General features: G+C 42.6%; 1 protein-coding gene and 1 long non-coding RNA gene across 2 annotated transcripts in view; one reads left to right on the forward strand and one right to left on the reverse strand.

Annotated features, from left to right (window-relative positions):
• Positions 1–1,999, reverse strand: part of TNFRSF21 (TNF receptor superfamily member 21) — a 74,264-nt gene extending 72,265 nt beyond the window's left edge. The window contains exon 1 of the mRNA XM_033217392.1: positions 1,500–1,999. Within this exon, the coding sequence (XP_033073283.1) occupies positions 1,500–1,595 (96 nt within the window). The 5' untranslated portion in view covers positions 1,596–1,999. The remainder of the gene's footprint in view (positions 1–1,499) is intronic.
• A 44-nt stretch (positions 2,000–2,043) lies between these two features.
• On the forward strand, positions 2,044–3,491 carry LOC117087323. The gene is made up of 3 exons (XR_004438761.1): positions 2,044–2,121; positions 2,249–2,409; positions 2,909–3,491. It is a non-coding gene; the product is annotated as an uncharacterized LOC117087323 (long non-coding RNA).
• Positions 3,492–14,476: the final 10,985 nt, after the last annotated feature.

Here is a 14,476-nt window from a genome sequence, read left to right on the forward strand (position 1 = left end):
ATCTAAGGCCGTGAAGAAGGAGTAATTCTCACTCCACTGAACTAGGAGCAGTGTTCCCATGGACCTAGATGTGTTTCTCTCCACACCAAGACTGTCAATTCAGGTTCATTGTCCCAAGAGACGCCCCCACTACTGCTTACCATCCACCACACTCGTTTCAAAGATATAAACCTTGGCCATGCCATTAATAAATGGGCAGAAAAGAGTTTCTGAAGGGAGACTGTGACTTGCTTCATTATAAATGCTAACAGTAACAAACTTTTCTTTAGTCTCTCTCTTCCTCTTAAAACACACACACAAGGAACCAGAGTGTCTGTAGGATGAATTCCCAGGCCATAGCAACTGCAATGCCCTGAGATCTAAGCAGTTCTTGGCTGGCCAGGCATTAAGCCCTTTTGGGGAAGGAGACAGCAAGCCTGCTTTTCCCTTACACAGCCCTGCCATGAAAACAAGCTCTTGTTTTTTGTTTTTGTTTGGTTTTTATCTAAGAATCTCCATCCTTCCTGCAGGGATAAAAGATAGGCAAGGAAAGCTCAAGGGTTTGACCTCAAATTTTCTTCCATCTAACTTGCCCCTTCACCCCAATAGTTGGAAATAAAGGGAGGGAATTGGGGGGAAGTTGAGGGTAAGTTTTTGGTCAACATGATTGACCCGAGATATGGATGCAGCTTGGGCGATGAGGGAGACTGCACCATCCTGCAGGGTCACCTGCCTAGCCACAGGTAAAGGAGGGATCGGAAAGACCGCAGAAAATTCATCTTCCTTTACACACATCTCCTTCCCCCTCCCCCCATTAGAGTGCTAGCGCGCTGGCTGGCTGGAAGCCGGCGCTTTGGAGGCGCCGGAGAGTGGGTCTAAGGGTGATATTTCGGCATGCAGAACCTGAGACCCCACCCAAGCCAAGAGGGAAGAGAGAGGGTAAAGGGATGGAGGAGGGGGCTGCTTGCGCCCTGCTTGGGAATGCACCGCGAGGCAGCACCCGGAGGTCTCCGCTGTCCGGCGCGCACCGGTACCACTCTCTTCCACTGCGGTAGCATCCCGACATGACATTGCAGCTGCAACAAAGCGCCGGGCTCGACCGGCCCTCGGAGCCCCACACCGCGGCCCCGGCCCCACACCACGCAAAGGGGCAGTGGCCGATGGGTGGAGGGCTGTGGCTGTGGACGTGGGGTGCTCGAGGTAGGCCGAGTAGGGGGAAAAGCCCTCAAATGCGCAGAAGCCGGGCGGCCACCTCTAGCGCCTCCTCCAGCAAAGCCAGACTGCAAGGAAAACAATTCGTCTTCATTCCCCAGCCCCGGCTGAGCCCTGCGATTCCCCCAAATAACCTAGTCGAGGCCCTCCGGTGTGTTGCCTTCCCTTGCAAACCCCTCAGTGCCCGTAACCCAGTCGGCCGGGCCCCGCGCCTCCCGAAGCCGCGGCCCGGAGATCCGCCCGGCTCCCGAAGAGCGGTTCCTTCTGCTCCGGCGCCGCCGCCACCCCCGGTCCCCGCAAGCGCTCACCAGCAGAAGGGAGCCCGCGATCATCGTGGCTCTGGCTCGGCGGGCGATGCGGCTGCAGGAGGCGAGGGCGGTGCTGCTGCTCGCAGAGGTCCCCATGGCTGAGCCGGGGACTCGCAGGGGCGCCCGGGGCGCGCGGCCCCACGGCAGCTGGAATCGGCGGCTGCTTCTGCCCAGCGCCGCATCCACCGCCGCCTCCCGGGCCGGGAGCCCATCTACCTCCAACACCCCATGTGCACTGCTGCAGCCGGGCAGAGGAGGGAAGCGGCAAGGGAAGCTCTAGGGGCGCTCAGCACCTGCCCAGCGGCGCGGCCGCCCAGGCGGGGAGAAGCCGCCGTGACTGCAGCCCGCGCCTCCGGGTGCTCTCCTCCGACAGCGGCTGCGGAGAACCAGGGAGGAGGGCTGGGCGCGAGAGATTAAAGAAACAACTTCCCATAGCGAAGCTTCCAGCCACTGCCAACCACCCTCCTCCGCTGCCCAGACTGGCCGGCGAGGACTGAGTCGGTGGCCACCGGGCGCAGGGACACACGTGGTGGCGCCGAAGGGGCGGGGGACCGGCCCTTTGTGATGTCACCCGGGAGGAGGCCGGGCTCTTTGTGCGGTTGGAAAGAGGAAGGCGTTCCAGGTACAGCGGGGAGGGAGAGGGTGCCCCTTGGCGTTCGCTGAGGGAATTGCACTCGCCTATTGGCCCAGGAAAAGCGCTGAGAAAGCATTACACATCCCTAATCTATCTTTGCTTCTTTTTTTCCAAGATAATTCCAACTAAATTATTTCAGCTGCAGACGCCTTTGCTGACCTTTGCTGCGCTGTGGAATCACCTGGAGAGTTTAAAACATGTATATTTATTCCTGGGCCCCACCTCTAGAGCCTCTGATTTAATTGGAACAGGACATGACCTGGCCTGGGCACTGAGGTTTGTTGCTGTTGTTGGTTTGTTTTTTAAGTTTTCAAGGTGATTTTAATATGGGGCAAAGTTTGAGAACCTCTGGGCTTATGAATGCAATTAAGAAAATCCAAACTAACAGGATTTAAAACCCAGAGTCAGTGGTTTTGGGTCCATGGATGGTCTTGGAGAGACTCCTTGAAATGTGTCAAAAGATTCATTTTCCTAATTTAAAAATCAAGAATTTAGAATCAGATTATTACTGAGATTTTTTTAAATCAAACTTCCCCCGAAAAGTAATGCTAAAAATTTTTGAGTTGATTTCCAAAGGTCTTGTCAGGATGTGGATGGTAGAAGAGGTAACACTCTGCTTCAGAAGGAGAAATGGAATATTCTCGTGCATGTTGGCATCTCACACACTTCTGAATGTGAGAGAGCACCTATTATTCCTTCCTTTGTTTCACCTGCAGGAAGGCCGAGTCTCCTGACTGTGGCCACCATTTCTAGTATCGTGTTATCCATCATCTAGGTACTGACAGCACGGCACACTGTATTGATATTACCTCTTCAGCTGTCCAGTCAACACCCCTATGTTGGGAGCCCTATGGTGCTGGGCTTATCTTAGCCTTCTTTGGTCCCATTTCAAAAGAATCACACTCTTTAAGCTATCAGCTTCAAGATCCAACACCCAGTGCTTCTGAAGATAACTTGCTAAGTCGTAAATACCAACGATTTACTTTATTAGTTAGCATGTTGTCCTTTGGTTCTTTGTTCTATGCACACTTTGGAAGAAACTAAAATTAATATGAGGGTTAATTCCAATCTATTATTTCAAACATGTGTCAGTATTGTCTATAAATGTTTGAGTGGGGAAAAAGCTACAATATATAACCTCTAGTAAAATTCAAAGAAGTTTTAGAAAATATTACCACTAAATATGGAGTTTTGGGGAGAGGATGATGGTTGCACTTGCCACTCTCTAGCTATTTTCAGAAGTTGGAAGAGTGAGGGATAGGTGCTGTGTTTTCATGCATAACAGTATCAATTTTTTCTTCAGAGATTCAAATGACTGGCCAATACTATTATAAGGTTGTTGTTTTTTTTTTAAGAAGTTACATAGGTATTAAAGAGGAGGAGGAGTTTCAAATACGTTTTTATTTAGTCCATTTTACTCCTTGCATCCAAACTCACATTTTTCATGGTAATATCTGATGAATTTGCTCTAAAAAGTTGAGCAAGTTTAGAGTTTAGTGTCTGGGTTACTATGCAGGTATTAGAAGTTCTCAACTATTTATCTTCCTAAAACTAAAAAAAAAAAAAAAAATGGTTTACTTGTGCTTGGACCACTTTGAAACTTCATGAATTCCTGGTGTTCCACTGATCACATCAAGTTGAAATTTAATATACATTTTGGGAGATGAAAAAACTTACTCAATTCTGTTTACTACTAACATTTAAATACATGTCCCTCTATAGAGTGACAGATTATAGATAATTTGAATCTAGATGCAGTGTGAAATTTTATTATTTTGAATTGAAATGTATAAATGCCTTCCATTTTGAAGTAACAATGCTGCAACCATTGAATAACTCACTACCACATTTTCAATATGGTAACTTAACATGTCTGTTTTCTGGGAAAGGATAAAAATTCAGTGATACATAAGGAAGTTCCTTCCCAAGTTCCAAGGAAGGAGGAGATATGTGTTGATAAATCATAATTACAGCTAAATTTTAAAGTAAGGCCTAAGTGAGTTAATCCAATGTCATCTTTGCCGTAAAAATTACTCTGTCTCCACCCCATCCTAACTGTGGACTTTCTGTCTTTCTGCCAATGTTGTACAATTTTCCTAGTTTTCCAGCCTCAAAAATCATTGCTAATTCTTTCCTCTTCCTTAGTGTATTCCAAGTAACGCTCTTCTAACCTTTCATTTTTTTTCTATTTTATCTGTCTTTCTTGTTAAAAACCTGATATATACATCTGGATATTGAAGAAATCACCAGATTTACCATCTTACCTTTTTATTTTTTTTAACTTATACTGCACACTTTCAGAAGCTCTAGTAAAATTTCATTTTTAAAAAATCTAAGTCCTCATTCTTTATAATGAAAACAACAATTGTCCACATTTTGAGAAGTGACTGCTGCATGACAAACATCCTGAGCCGATCTATGAAGGAATGACAGAAAGTTGACGGGAAAAGGTGTGAGCATAGAAAAGGCGCATTAATTAGCTGAATTTAAGCTCAAAGGGAAGAACTTGAATTATGTCTAAGCAAGGCTGGACATGGTGGCTCACACCTGTAATCCCAGCACTTTGGAAGGTCAGGAGTTCGAGACCAGCCTGGCCAACATGGTAAAACCTCATCTCTACTAAAAATATAAAAATTAGCCAGGCATTCTGGCAAGCAGCTGTAATTCCAGTTGCTCAGGAGGCTGAGGCAGGAGAATTGCTTGAACCCAGGAGGCAGAAGTTGCAGTGAGCCGAGATTGTGCCACTGCACTCCAGCCTGGCGACAAGAGTGAAACTCTGTCAAAAAAGAAAAGAAAGAAAGACAGAAAGAGAGAGAGGGAGGGAGGGAGGGAGGGAGGGAGGGAGGGAGGGAGGGAGAGAAGGAGGGAAAGAAAAAAGAAAAGAAAAGAGAAAAGAAAAAGATATGTATCTAGGCAGTGGCAAGATTGTTTCATTGCAAAGCATACTAAGTATCTATGTATCTGCTGTGTGCCCAGCACTGTTGGCTACTGCAGATACAATATCTCCCCTTGAGGAGTCTCATCTTCAACATCTCCAGAGGAGAGAAAATAAAAGGATGATTCAAATACTGCAGCTGTAATACAGATACGGGTGGCAGAGATTGCCCTTATCCCACTTGATAAGTGTATACCTATTTTCAGCTGATCCCATGACTCCCCAGAAAAAAAGACTACATTTCCCAGCTTCCAATTGTGCTATACATGGCCATGTGACTGAAGTTCTGGTCAAACTGGATTGTCATATGTGCCTTCTGGGAAGCCTTCTCATTGGCTAAGACTTAATTATCCATTATCCCTCTCATTCCATGTGTCACCGAGACCTGATAATTTTATCTCAATTGATTCTAATTTAATTATATCTCTACCAGTTGTGTCCTCTGCCCCTTCACAATATCCCTTCTGCCCTAGGTCTTTTTCCTAGATGAGTACACAAACCTCATGATTGTTCTCCCTGCCTCTAGTGTTGTCTGGACCTCTTAGTCCTGCAAAAATCTCTTCTTCATATGCTAAGGAAAATGAGCTTTTCAGAATCCAAAACTGATCATGTTCTTCTCTCACCAGAAACCCAGCAGAGTCCTCATTACTCTCAATTTGAAGTTCAAAGTCCTAATAAAACTACCCATATTCTGATCACGGCACATAGAGCCTTTACTTACTATATCCAGTTTAGTTTTCCATCCCCACTGCCTGCCAATCTCCGGGGATCCCTACCCCAAATTCTACACACTAATCTGATTTGATTATTCTGTTCCTTAACTACGTTTTTCCTGTTGTGCTTCCAAGCCTTTGTTGGAGTTGTTTTCTTTTCATTTCCCTTCGCATGAATCAACCCTTTAAGATCAAACTCAAATGGCACCTCATCTGAGAAGCCATTCCTAATGCTCTCTCTTCACCTATTCTACCTCCATTTGGAGCTAGCTGTTCCTCTCGTGAGTTCCATGTGTGTCTGTTATAGCATATGTGATATTATACTATAGTTACTTTATTTCTGTGTGTCCCCAGCCAGACTTTGAGCTCTTTGGGGTCAAAGTTCATGTCTTAGTGATCTTCATATCTCCATACTCGAGATGTGAGATAGTTACCTAGCTCAATAAATGTTTGCTGAATGAAACAAACTTGGAAAGTTTGACAAGCAGCGTAAGAGTTAACATACATGGTGTGCCTTTTCTTTTTCCAAGTCATAATTCAAACATCCTGAGTTGTGCTATCCAAACAATAACAGATTTAATATTGTGTATTACCAAAGTGCTATGTACCAGACTTGGGTTAAACATTTGTCAGCAGTCTGGTTCTTTAAAAGAATTCATTTAAGAACCTGCTGTTCTTTGGCCTAAGAAGGAACATCAGTCAGTGAGCAACAGATTGTAAGATTAAGTGCATGAGCATGCGTTTGATCAAGTCTCCATGGTGACATGCTACAAAGATGGCACTCTTGGATAAGATAAAATGGGGATAGAATTGCAAAGCAGGCACAGTTCCAGAAGCTTCCTTCTCTCTTGGATGATAAGAAAGGAATAATTTGAAAACTAAGATGGCCAGTCCCTTGAGGATAAGATACTTCTGTCCCACTCCCAAGAACAGTGGGGCCATTTATTTCCCTTCTCTTAGGAAAAGAAGCTGCAAAATATAAAGCACTGTGGAAAAGGGAGCTCATCTGGAATTGCCCATTCCCCATCTGCTTTGGAGTCCATATGTGTAATGTTTTCATTTTGCCATAAGCTTTTCTCGCAATCCTAAATCATTTGTCCCTTACTGCAAGAGTTGGTATGAAAATAGACCTTGTTCTTCACCCTTCCCTGCTCTAGCTAAAAGAAATTTTAACAGTTTACTCAAAAGGCAGTGGGCTTGGGGAGCCACCAGGTATTGGATCAAATCTCCATTATACTACTTATTAACTGTGTAAATTTAAGCAAGTATCTTAATCTTTTTGCATCTCTTCACTCGTAAGGCAGTTAACTATCTCATAGTGGAGATATGAGGAATAAATGAGACAAAATTATAAAATTTCCAGCACAGGACTTGTCCCTTAGTATTTACTCAATAAATTAACCTTCCTTTCTGGAATCCCTTTTTGAAAGTATAGTCTTTTATAAACTACTCTGATTAAAGAAGAAACATTGGGTTGGAAAGTTAGAAATTTCTTCAGACACATTAGAATTTAGGGTTATGATAAATAGAAAAATTGCTTACTTTGATATTGATGCAACGTGATGTTATAAAAAGTGTAATACCCAGGAGATCTCACTTCTGGTCTTGGCTCTGGCATTAACCAGTGGTGTGATTTTGGACAAGTCGCTGCACTTCACTGTATCTGCTTGGATTTTTAAGCTTCCTCGTGTGAAAAATGATAAAAGTGGACTAAATGATCTTTTATGATCCTTTTCTGTCACTGAAGTGCTAGGATACTCATTGGATCGTGTGGTATATTTCTCTTGGTTATGAGAATTGTGGGCTGTTTGAAGTAGGAAAAGAGTAGATTGAAGAAGGAATTATTTGGGGAGTGGGAGGTCCAAGCAGATGCTTTGAAGTGTAGAGGGATCATGGAACATAATTAGCTTCTGTTCAGGAGCTGTTTGTCCAGTTCAGGAGTTATCAAGTCATTGTCATCTCCAAACTTTTTACTTGTTATCTCTCTCTGATCTCCTTTCATCTGCTCAATCACCAAGTAGTTACTGAGGACTCGCTTTGGCCGAGTGCTATGCTAAGAGGCAGAGTTGCAAGCAGAATATCAGGCAAGGTCTCTGCCTTCCAGAAGCTTTCAACAAAACCAGATTGATGAGATTAACATACATGAAAGCATATGGTACAGACCCATAATTTAGTACCGAGATAAGTGACCCAAGTTATACGCATAGAGAAGGATTAAAAAAAAAAAAAAAGATTATTGAGGGTTGGAGTACTTAGGCAAGGCAGAATAGTTATTCTTGAATATGGGGAAATTTTGTATTGGAAGAAATCAGTTGGGTTTCTGAGCCAATGAAGCAAAATAAGCAAAGGTACAGAAACAAGGAAGATATGACATTGCCATTTGCCACTCTAAGCTGTTTCCTATCTAACCAAACAGTGTGCCCTTTTCTCCGTCCTTCAGCCCTGCTGAGCCTGACATGTATTCTCATCATGGTTTCTAATCTATCTACCTCTCTGTTTTCCCTGTTAGTTATCCCTTCTCCTATTGTCAAGTCACTTGCCCCAGAGCCATGCTACTAGTCCTCTCCCTGTGGCCTACCATTCCTATCTTACAAGGTTCATCCCGGTTGGCATAGCCCTGCCTTTATTTTCTCAGATCTTACCCTGTGAACATTCAGGCTTGTTAAAGAAGTCTTGTCTACACTAACAGAACTCCATGCTATTTAACTGAACTTGGTCCTCACTGCTCTGTAAAAATCAAGTGTTTTTTTTTTTTTCTTTTTAGACAGAGTCTTGCTGTGTCACCCGGGCTGGAGTGCAATGGCACAATCTCGGCTCACTGCAATAGATGCAATAAAAAATGATAAACGGGATATCACCCCTGATCCCACAGAAATACAAACTACCATCAGAGAATACTGTAAACACCTCTACACAAATAAATTAAAAAATCTAGAAGAAATGGATAAATTCCTGGACACATACAACCTCCTAAGATTAAACCAGAAAGAAGTTGAATCTTTGAATAGAACAATAACAGGCTTTGAAATTGAGGCAATAATTAATAGCCTACCAACCAAAAAAAGTGCGGGACCAGATGGATTCACAGCCGAATTCTACCAGAGGTACAAAGAGGACCATTCCTTCTGAAACTATTGCAATCAATAGAAAAAGAGGGAATTCTCCCTAACTCATAAAATGAGGCCAGCATTATCCTGATACCAAAGCCTGGCAGAGACACACACACAAAAAAAAGAGAATTTTAGACCAATATCCCTGATGAACATCGATGTGAAAATCCTCAATAAAATACTTACAAGCCAAATCCAGCAGCACATCAAAAAGCTTATCCACCACAATCAAGTCAGCTTTATTCCTGGGATGCAAGGCTGGTTCAACATATGCAAATCAATAAATGTAATCCATCACATAAACAGAACCAATGACAAAAACCACATGATTATCTCAATAGATGCAGAAAAGGCCTACAACAAATTTCAACAACCTTCATGCTAAAAACTCTCAATAAACTAGGTATTGATGGAACGTATCTCAAAATAATAAGAGCTATTTGTCACAAACCCACAGCCAATATCACACTGAATGGGCAAAAACTGGAAGCACTCTCTTTGAAAACTGACACAAGACAAGGATGCCATCTCTCACCATGCCTATTCAACATAGTGTTGGAAGTTCTGGCTAGGGCAATCAGGCAAGATAAAGAAATAAAGGGTATTCAATTAGGAAAAGAGGAAGTCAAATTGTCCCTGTTTGCAGATGACATGATTGTATATTTAGAAAGCCCCATTGTCTCAGCCCCAAATCTCCTTAAGCAGATAAGCAACTTCAGCAAAGTCTCAGGATACAAAATCAGTGTGCAAAAATCACAAGCATTCCTATACACTAATAACAGACAGAGAGCCAAATCATGAGTGAACTCCCATTCACAATTGCTACAAAGAAAATAAAATACCTAGGAATCCAACTTACAAGGGATGTGAAGGACCTCTTCAAGGAGAACTACAAACCACTGCTCAGTGAAGTAAAAGAGGATACACACAAATGTAAGTATATTCCATGCTCATGGACAGGAATAATCAATATCATGAAAATGGTCATACTGCCCAAGGTAATTTATCGATTCAATGCCATCCCTATCAAGCTACCAAAGACTTTCTTCACAGAATTGGAAAAACTACTTTAAAGTTCATATGGAACCAAAAAGAACCTGCATTGCCAAGACAATCCTAAGCAAAAAGAACAAAGCTGGAGGCATCACGCTACCTGACTTCAAACTATACTACAAGGCTACAGTAACCAAAACAGCATGATACTTGTACCAAAACTGATATGTAGACCAGTGGAACAGAACAGAGGCCTCAGAAATAACACCACACATCTGTAACCTCTGATCTTTGACAAACCTGATGAAAACAAGCAATGGGGAAAGGATTCCCTATTTAATACATCATGCTGAGAAAACTAGCTAGCCATATGCAGAAAGCTGAAACTGGATCCCTTCCTTATACCTTATACAAAAATTAATTCAAGATGGATTAAAGACTTAAATGTTAGACCTAAAACCATAAGAACTCTAGAAGAAAACCTCGACAATACCATTCAGGACATAGGCACGGGCAAGGACTTCATGACTAAAACACCAAAAGTAATTGCAACAAAAGCCAAAATTGGCAAATAGGATCTAATTAAACTAAAGAGCTTCTGCACAGCAAAAGAAACTACCATCAGAGTGAACAGGCAACCTACGTAATGGGAGAAAGTTTTTGCAATCTACCCATCTGACAAAGGGCTAATATCCAGAATCTACAAAGAATTCAAACAAATTACAAGAAAAACAACCCCATCAAAAAGTGGGCAAAGGATATAAACAGATACTTCTCAAAAGAAGACATTTATGTAGCCAACAGGCACATTGAAAAAATGCTCATTATCACTGGTCATCAGAGAAATGCAAATCAAAACCACAATGAGATGCCATTTCATGCCAGTTAGAATGGCAATCATTAAAAAGTGAGGAAACAACAGATGCTGGAGAGGATGTGGAAAGATAGGAATGCTTTTACACTGTTGGTGGGAGTGTAAATTAGTTCAACCATTGTGGAAGACAGTGTGGCAATTCCTCAAGGATCTAGAGCTAGAAATACAATTTGACCCAGCCATCCGATTATTGGGTATACACCCAAAGGATTGTAAGTCATGCTACTGTAAACACACATGCACATGTATGTTTATTGCAGCACTGTTCACAAAAGCAAACACTTGGAATCAACCCAAATGCCCATCAATGATAGACTGGATTAAGAAAATGTGGCACATATGCACCATGGAATAATATGCAGCCATAGAAAAGGATGAGTTCAAGTCCTTTGTAGGGACATGGATGAAGCTGGAAACCATCATTCTCAGCAAACTATCACAAGGACAAAAAAACCAAACACCACATGTTCTCACTCATAGGTGGAAATTGAACAATGAGAACACCTGGACACAGGAAGGGGAACATCACACACCAGGGCCTGTTGTGGAGTGCAGGGAAGAGGGAGGGATAGCATTAGGAGATATACCTAATGTAAATGACGAGTTAATGGGTGCAGCACACCAACATGGCACATGTATACATATGTAACAAACCTGCACATTGTGCACATGTACCCTAGAACTTAAAGTATAAAAAAAAAAAAGAACTATGTTATTCAGCAATCCCACTCATGGGTATATATACAAAGCAAATACAATCAATATGTTGAAAAATATTTGAACTCCCATGGTCTTTGCAGCATTATTAATAAAAGCCAAGATATGGAAGAAAAAAAAGAAAATGTGGCACAGATACACCATGGAATACTACGCAGCCATAAAAAAGGATGAGTTCATGTCCTTTGCAGGGACATGGATGAAGCTGGAAACCATCATTCTCAGCAAACTAACACAGCAACAGAAAACCAAACACTGCATGTTCTCACTCATAGGTGGGAATTGAACAATGAGATCACTTGGACACAGGGCGGGGAACATCACACACCGGGGCCTGTTGGGGGTGGGGGGCTTGGGAAGGGATAGCATTAGGAGAAACACCTAATGTAAATGACGAGTTTATTGGTGCAGCAAATTAACATGGCACATGTATACCTATATATCAAACCTGCATGTTGTTCACATGTACCCTAGAACTTAAAGTATAATAATAAAAAAAAAAAATACATCAGAGTGATGAGATCCATCAAAAAAAAAAAGTTATATATTATCTTTATTATTTTTAACATTGGGTTTTGCCTTTCTAGTCCTTAATGTTAACCAGTTTAATGACTGCATTTAAAACACGAGGCTTATTTTCACCCTTCTTATCCTCAAATATGAGCCCCCCAGCCCTCTTGCATTTTAGCTACAGCAGGCAGGAGTCAAGGAGGCCCACTCCCATGGACAGCAATGGCGTGAGAGATGACTTTCCAGGGATCAGACTGCCCCTTCTTTTTTTCTATTTTATTTCTTTACTCTTCTTTTGATCTTATGCTCTCAGCTTCTTTGTCCAAGCTCCTCCCTCTTCTCTCACCCCTCCTCCTACCTGACCCCTCCTATACTTGTGAACTCCTTACCACCCCAAATGCCAAGAATGTGAATTATGTAAAAAGGCAAAAATATGAGATATAAACAGAACCAGACAATGGAGAAGGAAGCAAAATTGCTTTCAAATAAAGGAGGAAAAAACAAATCCTCTAAAAGATCCTATTACATGGTGGTGACTCAGATACTGGGGCTTGGGGAGGGATGGATCATTTCAACTCTCACAGGAAGGTAACTTTGTCCTATCCAGAGACGGTGATCTTGAGAAGTGTTAATGTCCCCCAAGGTAAGGGACTTGCGATACTGCCATCTAGTTAGAAACATGTGTTTGGTCTCTGTTCCTGATTGGATAGAAGTGCTCTATCTTGTAGATAGAGGTGCTAGGAGAATCTTTCGTTCTAATATTTGGTCTTTGACCCTAGTTCCTGACACAGAGCTTCTAAACCCTTTGTAATTTCCTGAGTGATAGGAGTGTCTGATACAGAGCTCCTAAATCCTTCAGAACTTCCTGGGTAATAGGAGCATCTTTTGTTCTAGTGAGGCAGGCAACTTTTGGTGGGCTTCTGGATAGCCTCAGGATGGAAGCTGTTTGCCAGGGGAATGAATCATATGACTAAAAGTTGAAACTTTAAGCCCCATCCCCTGATCTCAGAGGAGGCAAGAGGGGCTGAAGGTTGAATGGATCCTCGATGACCAGAAATGTAATCAATTACATCTATGTAATGAAGCTTCAATATAAATCCAAAGGGACCATGGTTTAGAGAGCTTCCAGGTGGCTGAATAGGTAGAGGCTCCTGCCCAGAAAAGGCCTGGAAACTCTGTGTCCCTTCCCACACGCCTTGCCTTATGTATGTATCTCTTCCATCTGGCTCTTCATCTGTATCTTTTGTAATATTCCTTATAATAAATGGGTAGATTAAGTAGGGTGTTTCCCTGAGTTCTGTAAGCCTCTAGCAAATTAATCAAACTCAAGGAGGAGGAACTCTGATTTACAGCCATTTGGTCAGAAGTATAGGTGACCTACTAGTTGTGACGGGCATCTGAAGTTGGAAGGCAGTTTTGTGGGACTGCGCTCTTAACCTGTGAAATCTGACTCTAATTCCAGGTAGATAGTGTCATTATTGAATTAAATTATAAGACACCCATTTGGTGGTGTTAAAAGAAAAACTTCAGCTGAATTAAATTTAAAGGAGTTTAATTGAGCAATGAATGATTCTCAAATAGGGCCGCCCTCAGACTCAGCAGATTCAGAGACTCCAAGCATGCCTCGTGGTCAGAAGAAATTTACAGACAAAAAAGGGAAGTGACGTACAGAAATCAGAAGTGAGGTAGGGAAACAGCTGGATTGGTTACAGGTTGGTGTTTGCCTTATTTGAACACAGTTTGAACACTTAGCAGTCTATGAGTGGTTGAAGTATGGCCTCTGGGATTGGTCAAGACTCAGCTATTGTTACAGGCACATACTCCTAAGTTAGGTTTTCAGTCTTGTCTGCTTATCTTAACAAGGTTACACTTCATCCACCAGGTCTCAAATATAAAATTACGGAGTCCTTCTCAGCCCATATTTAGTTTGCTTTAACAGTGTTCACTGGAAAATTGCTTTTGGTATGTGAGAAAAAAAATCCCCACACACATTCTGGTGACCAGAGGTGACGCATTCTATATTGGGTGTGTAAGAAAAACACTTGGTTTTCCATAACATACTCCCAGAGCCAGGCGAGAATGCAGGAGGCCTGTCAGTAATGCCTCTAGGAGATACCAGAGGGCTTCTCGGCAGAGGTGACACATGAGCAGGCTATTGCTAAATGCAGTATGACTCTCCAGTGGATACAGGGAGGAGGGCATCTGTCTCCCACATCAAAGGAGCAGCCAAACAATGACGTGAAGTCCTCAAAGTCCCTCCATGGTGTGACCTCTGGAATCCCCTCCAACTTCATGTATCACTCCCTTCTGTGCTCACTCTGCTCCAGCCACACTGACTTCCATTCTGTTCCTTAAACTTGCCAAACAAACCCTGCCTTGAGGATTTTGCACTTGCTGTTCTCTCTGCCTGCCAACCTCTTTTCTCACTCCTTCACTGTGTTCTGCACTCACAGTCATCACTTCAGAGAAGCCCTCTCTGGCCCCCCTTCTA

The sequence above is a fragment of the Trachypithecus francoisi genome, unplaced genomic scaffold (assembly GCF_009764315.1).
Source record: "Trachypithecus francoisi isolate TF-2019V2 unplaced genomic scaffold, Tfra_2.0 Lachesis_group10, whole genome shotgun sequence".
Lineage (NCBI taxonomy): Eukaryota > Metazoa > Chordata > Mammalia > Primates > Cercopithecidae > Trachypithecus > Trachypithecus francoisi.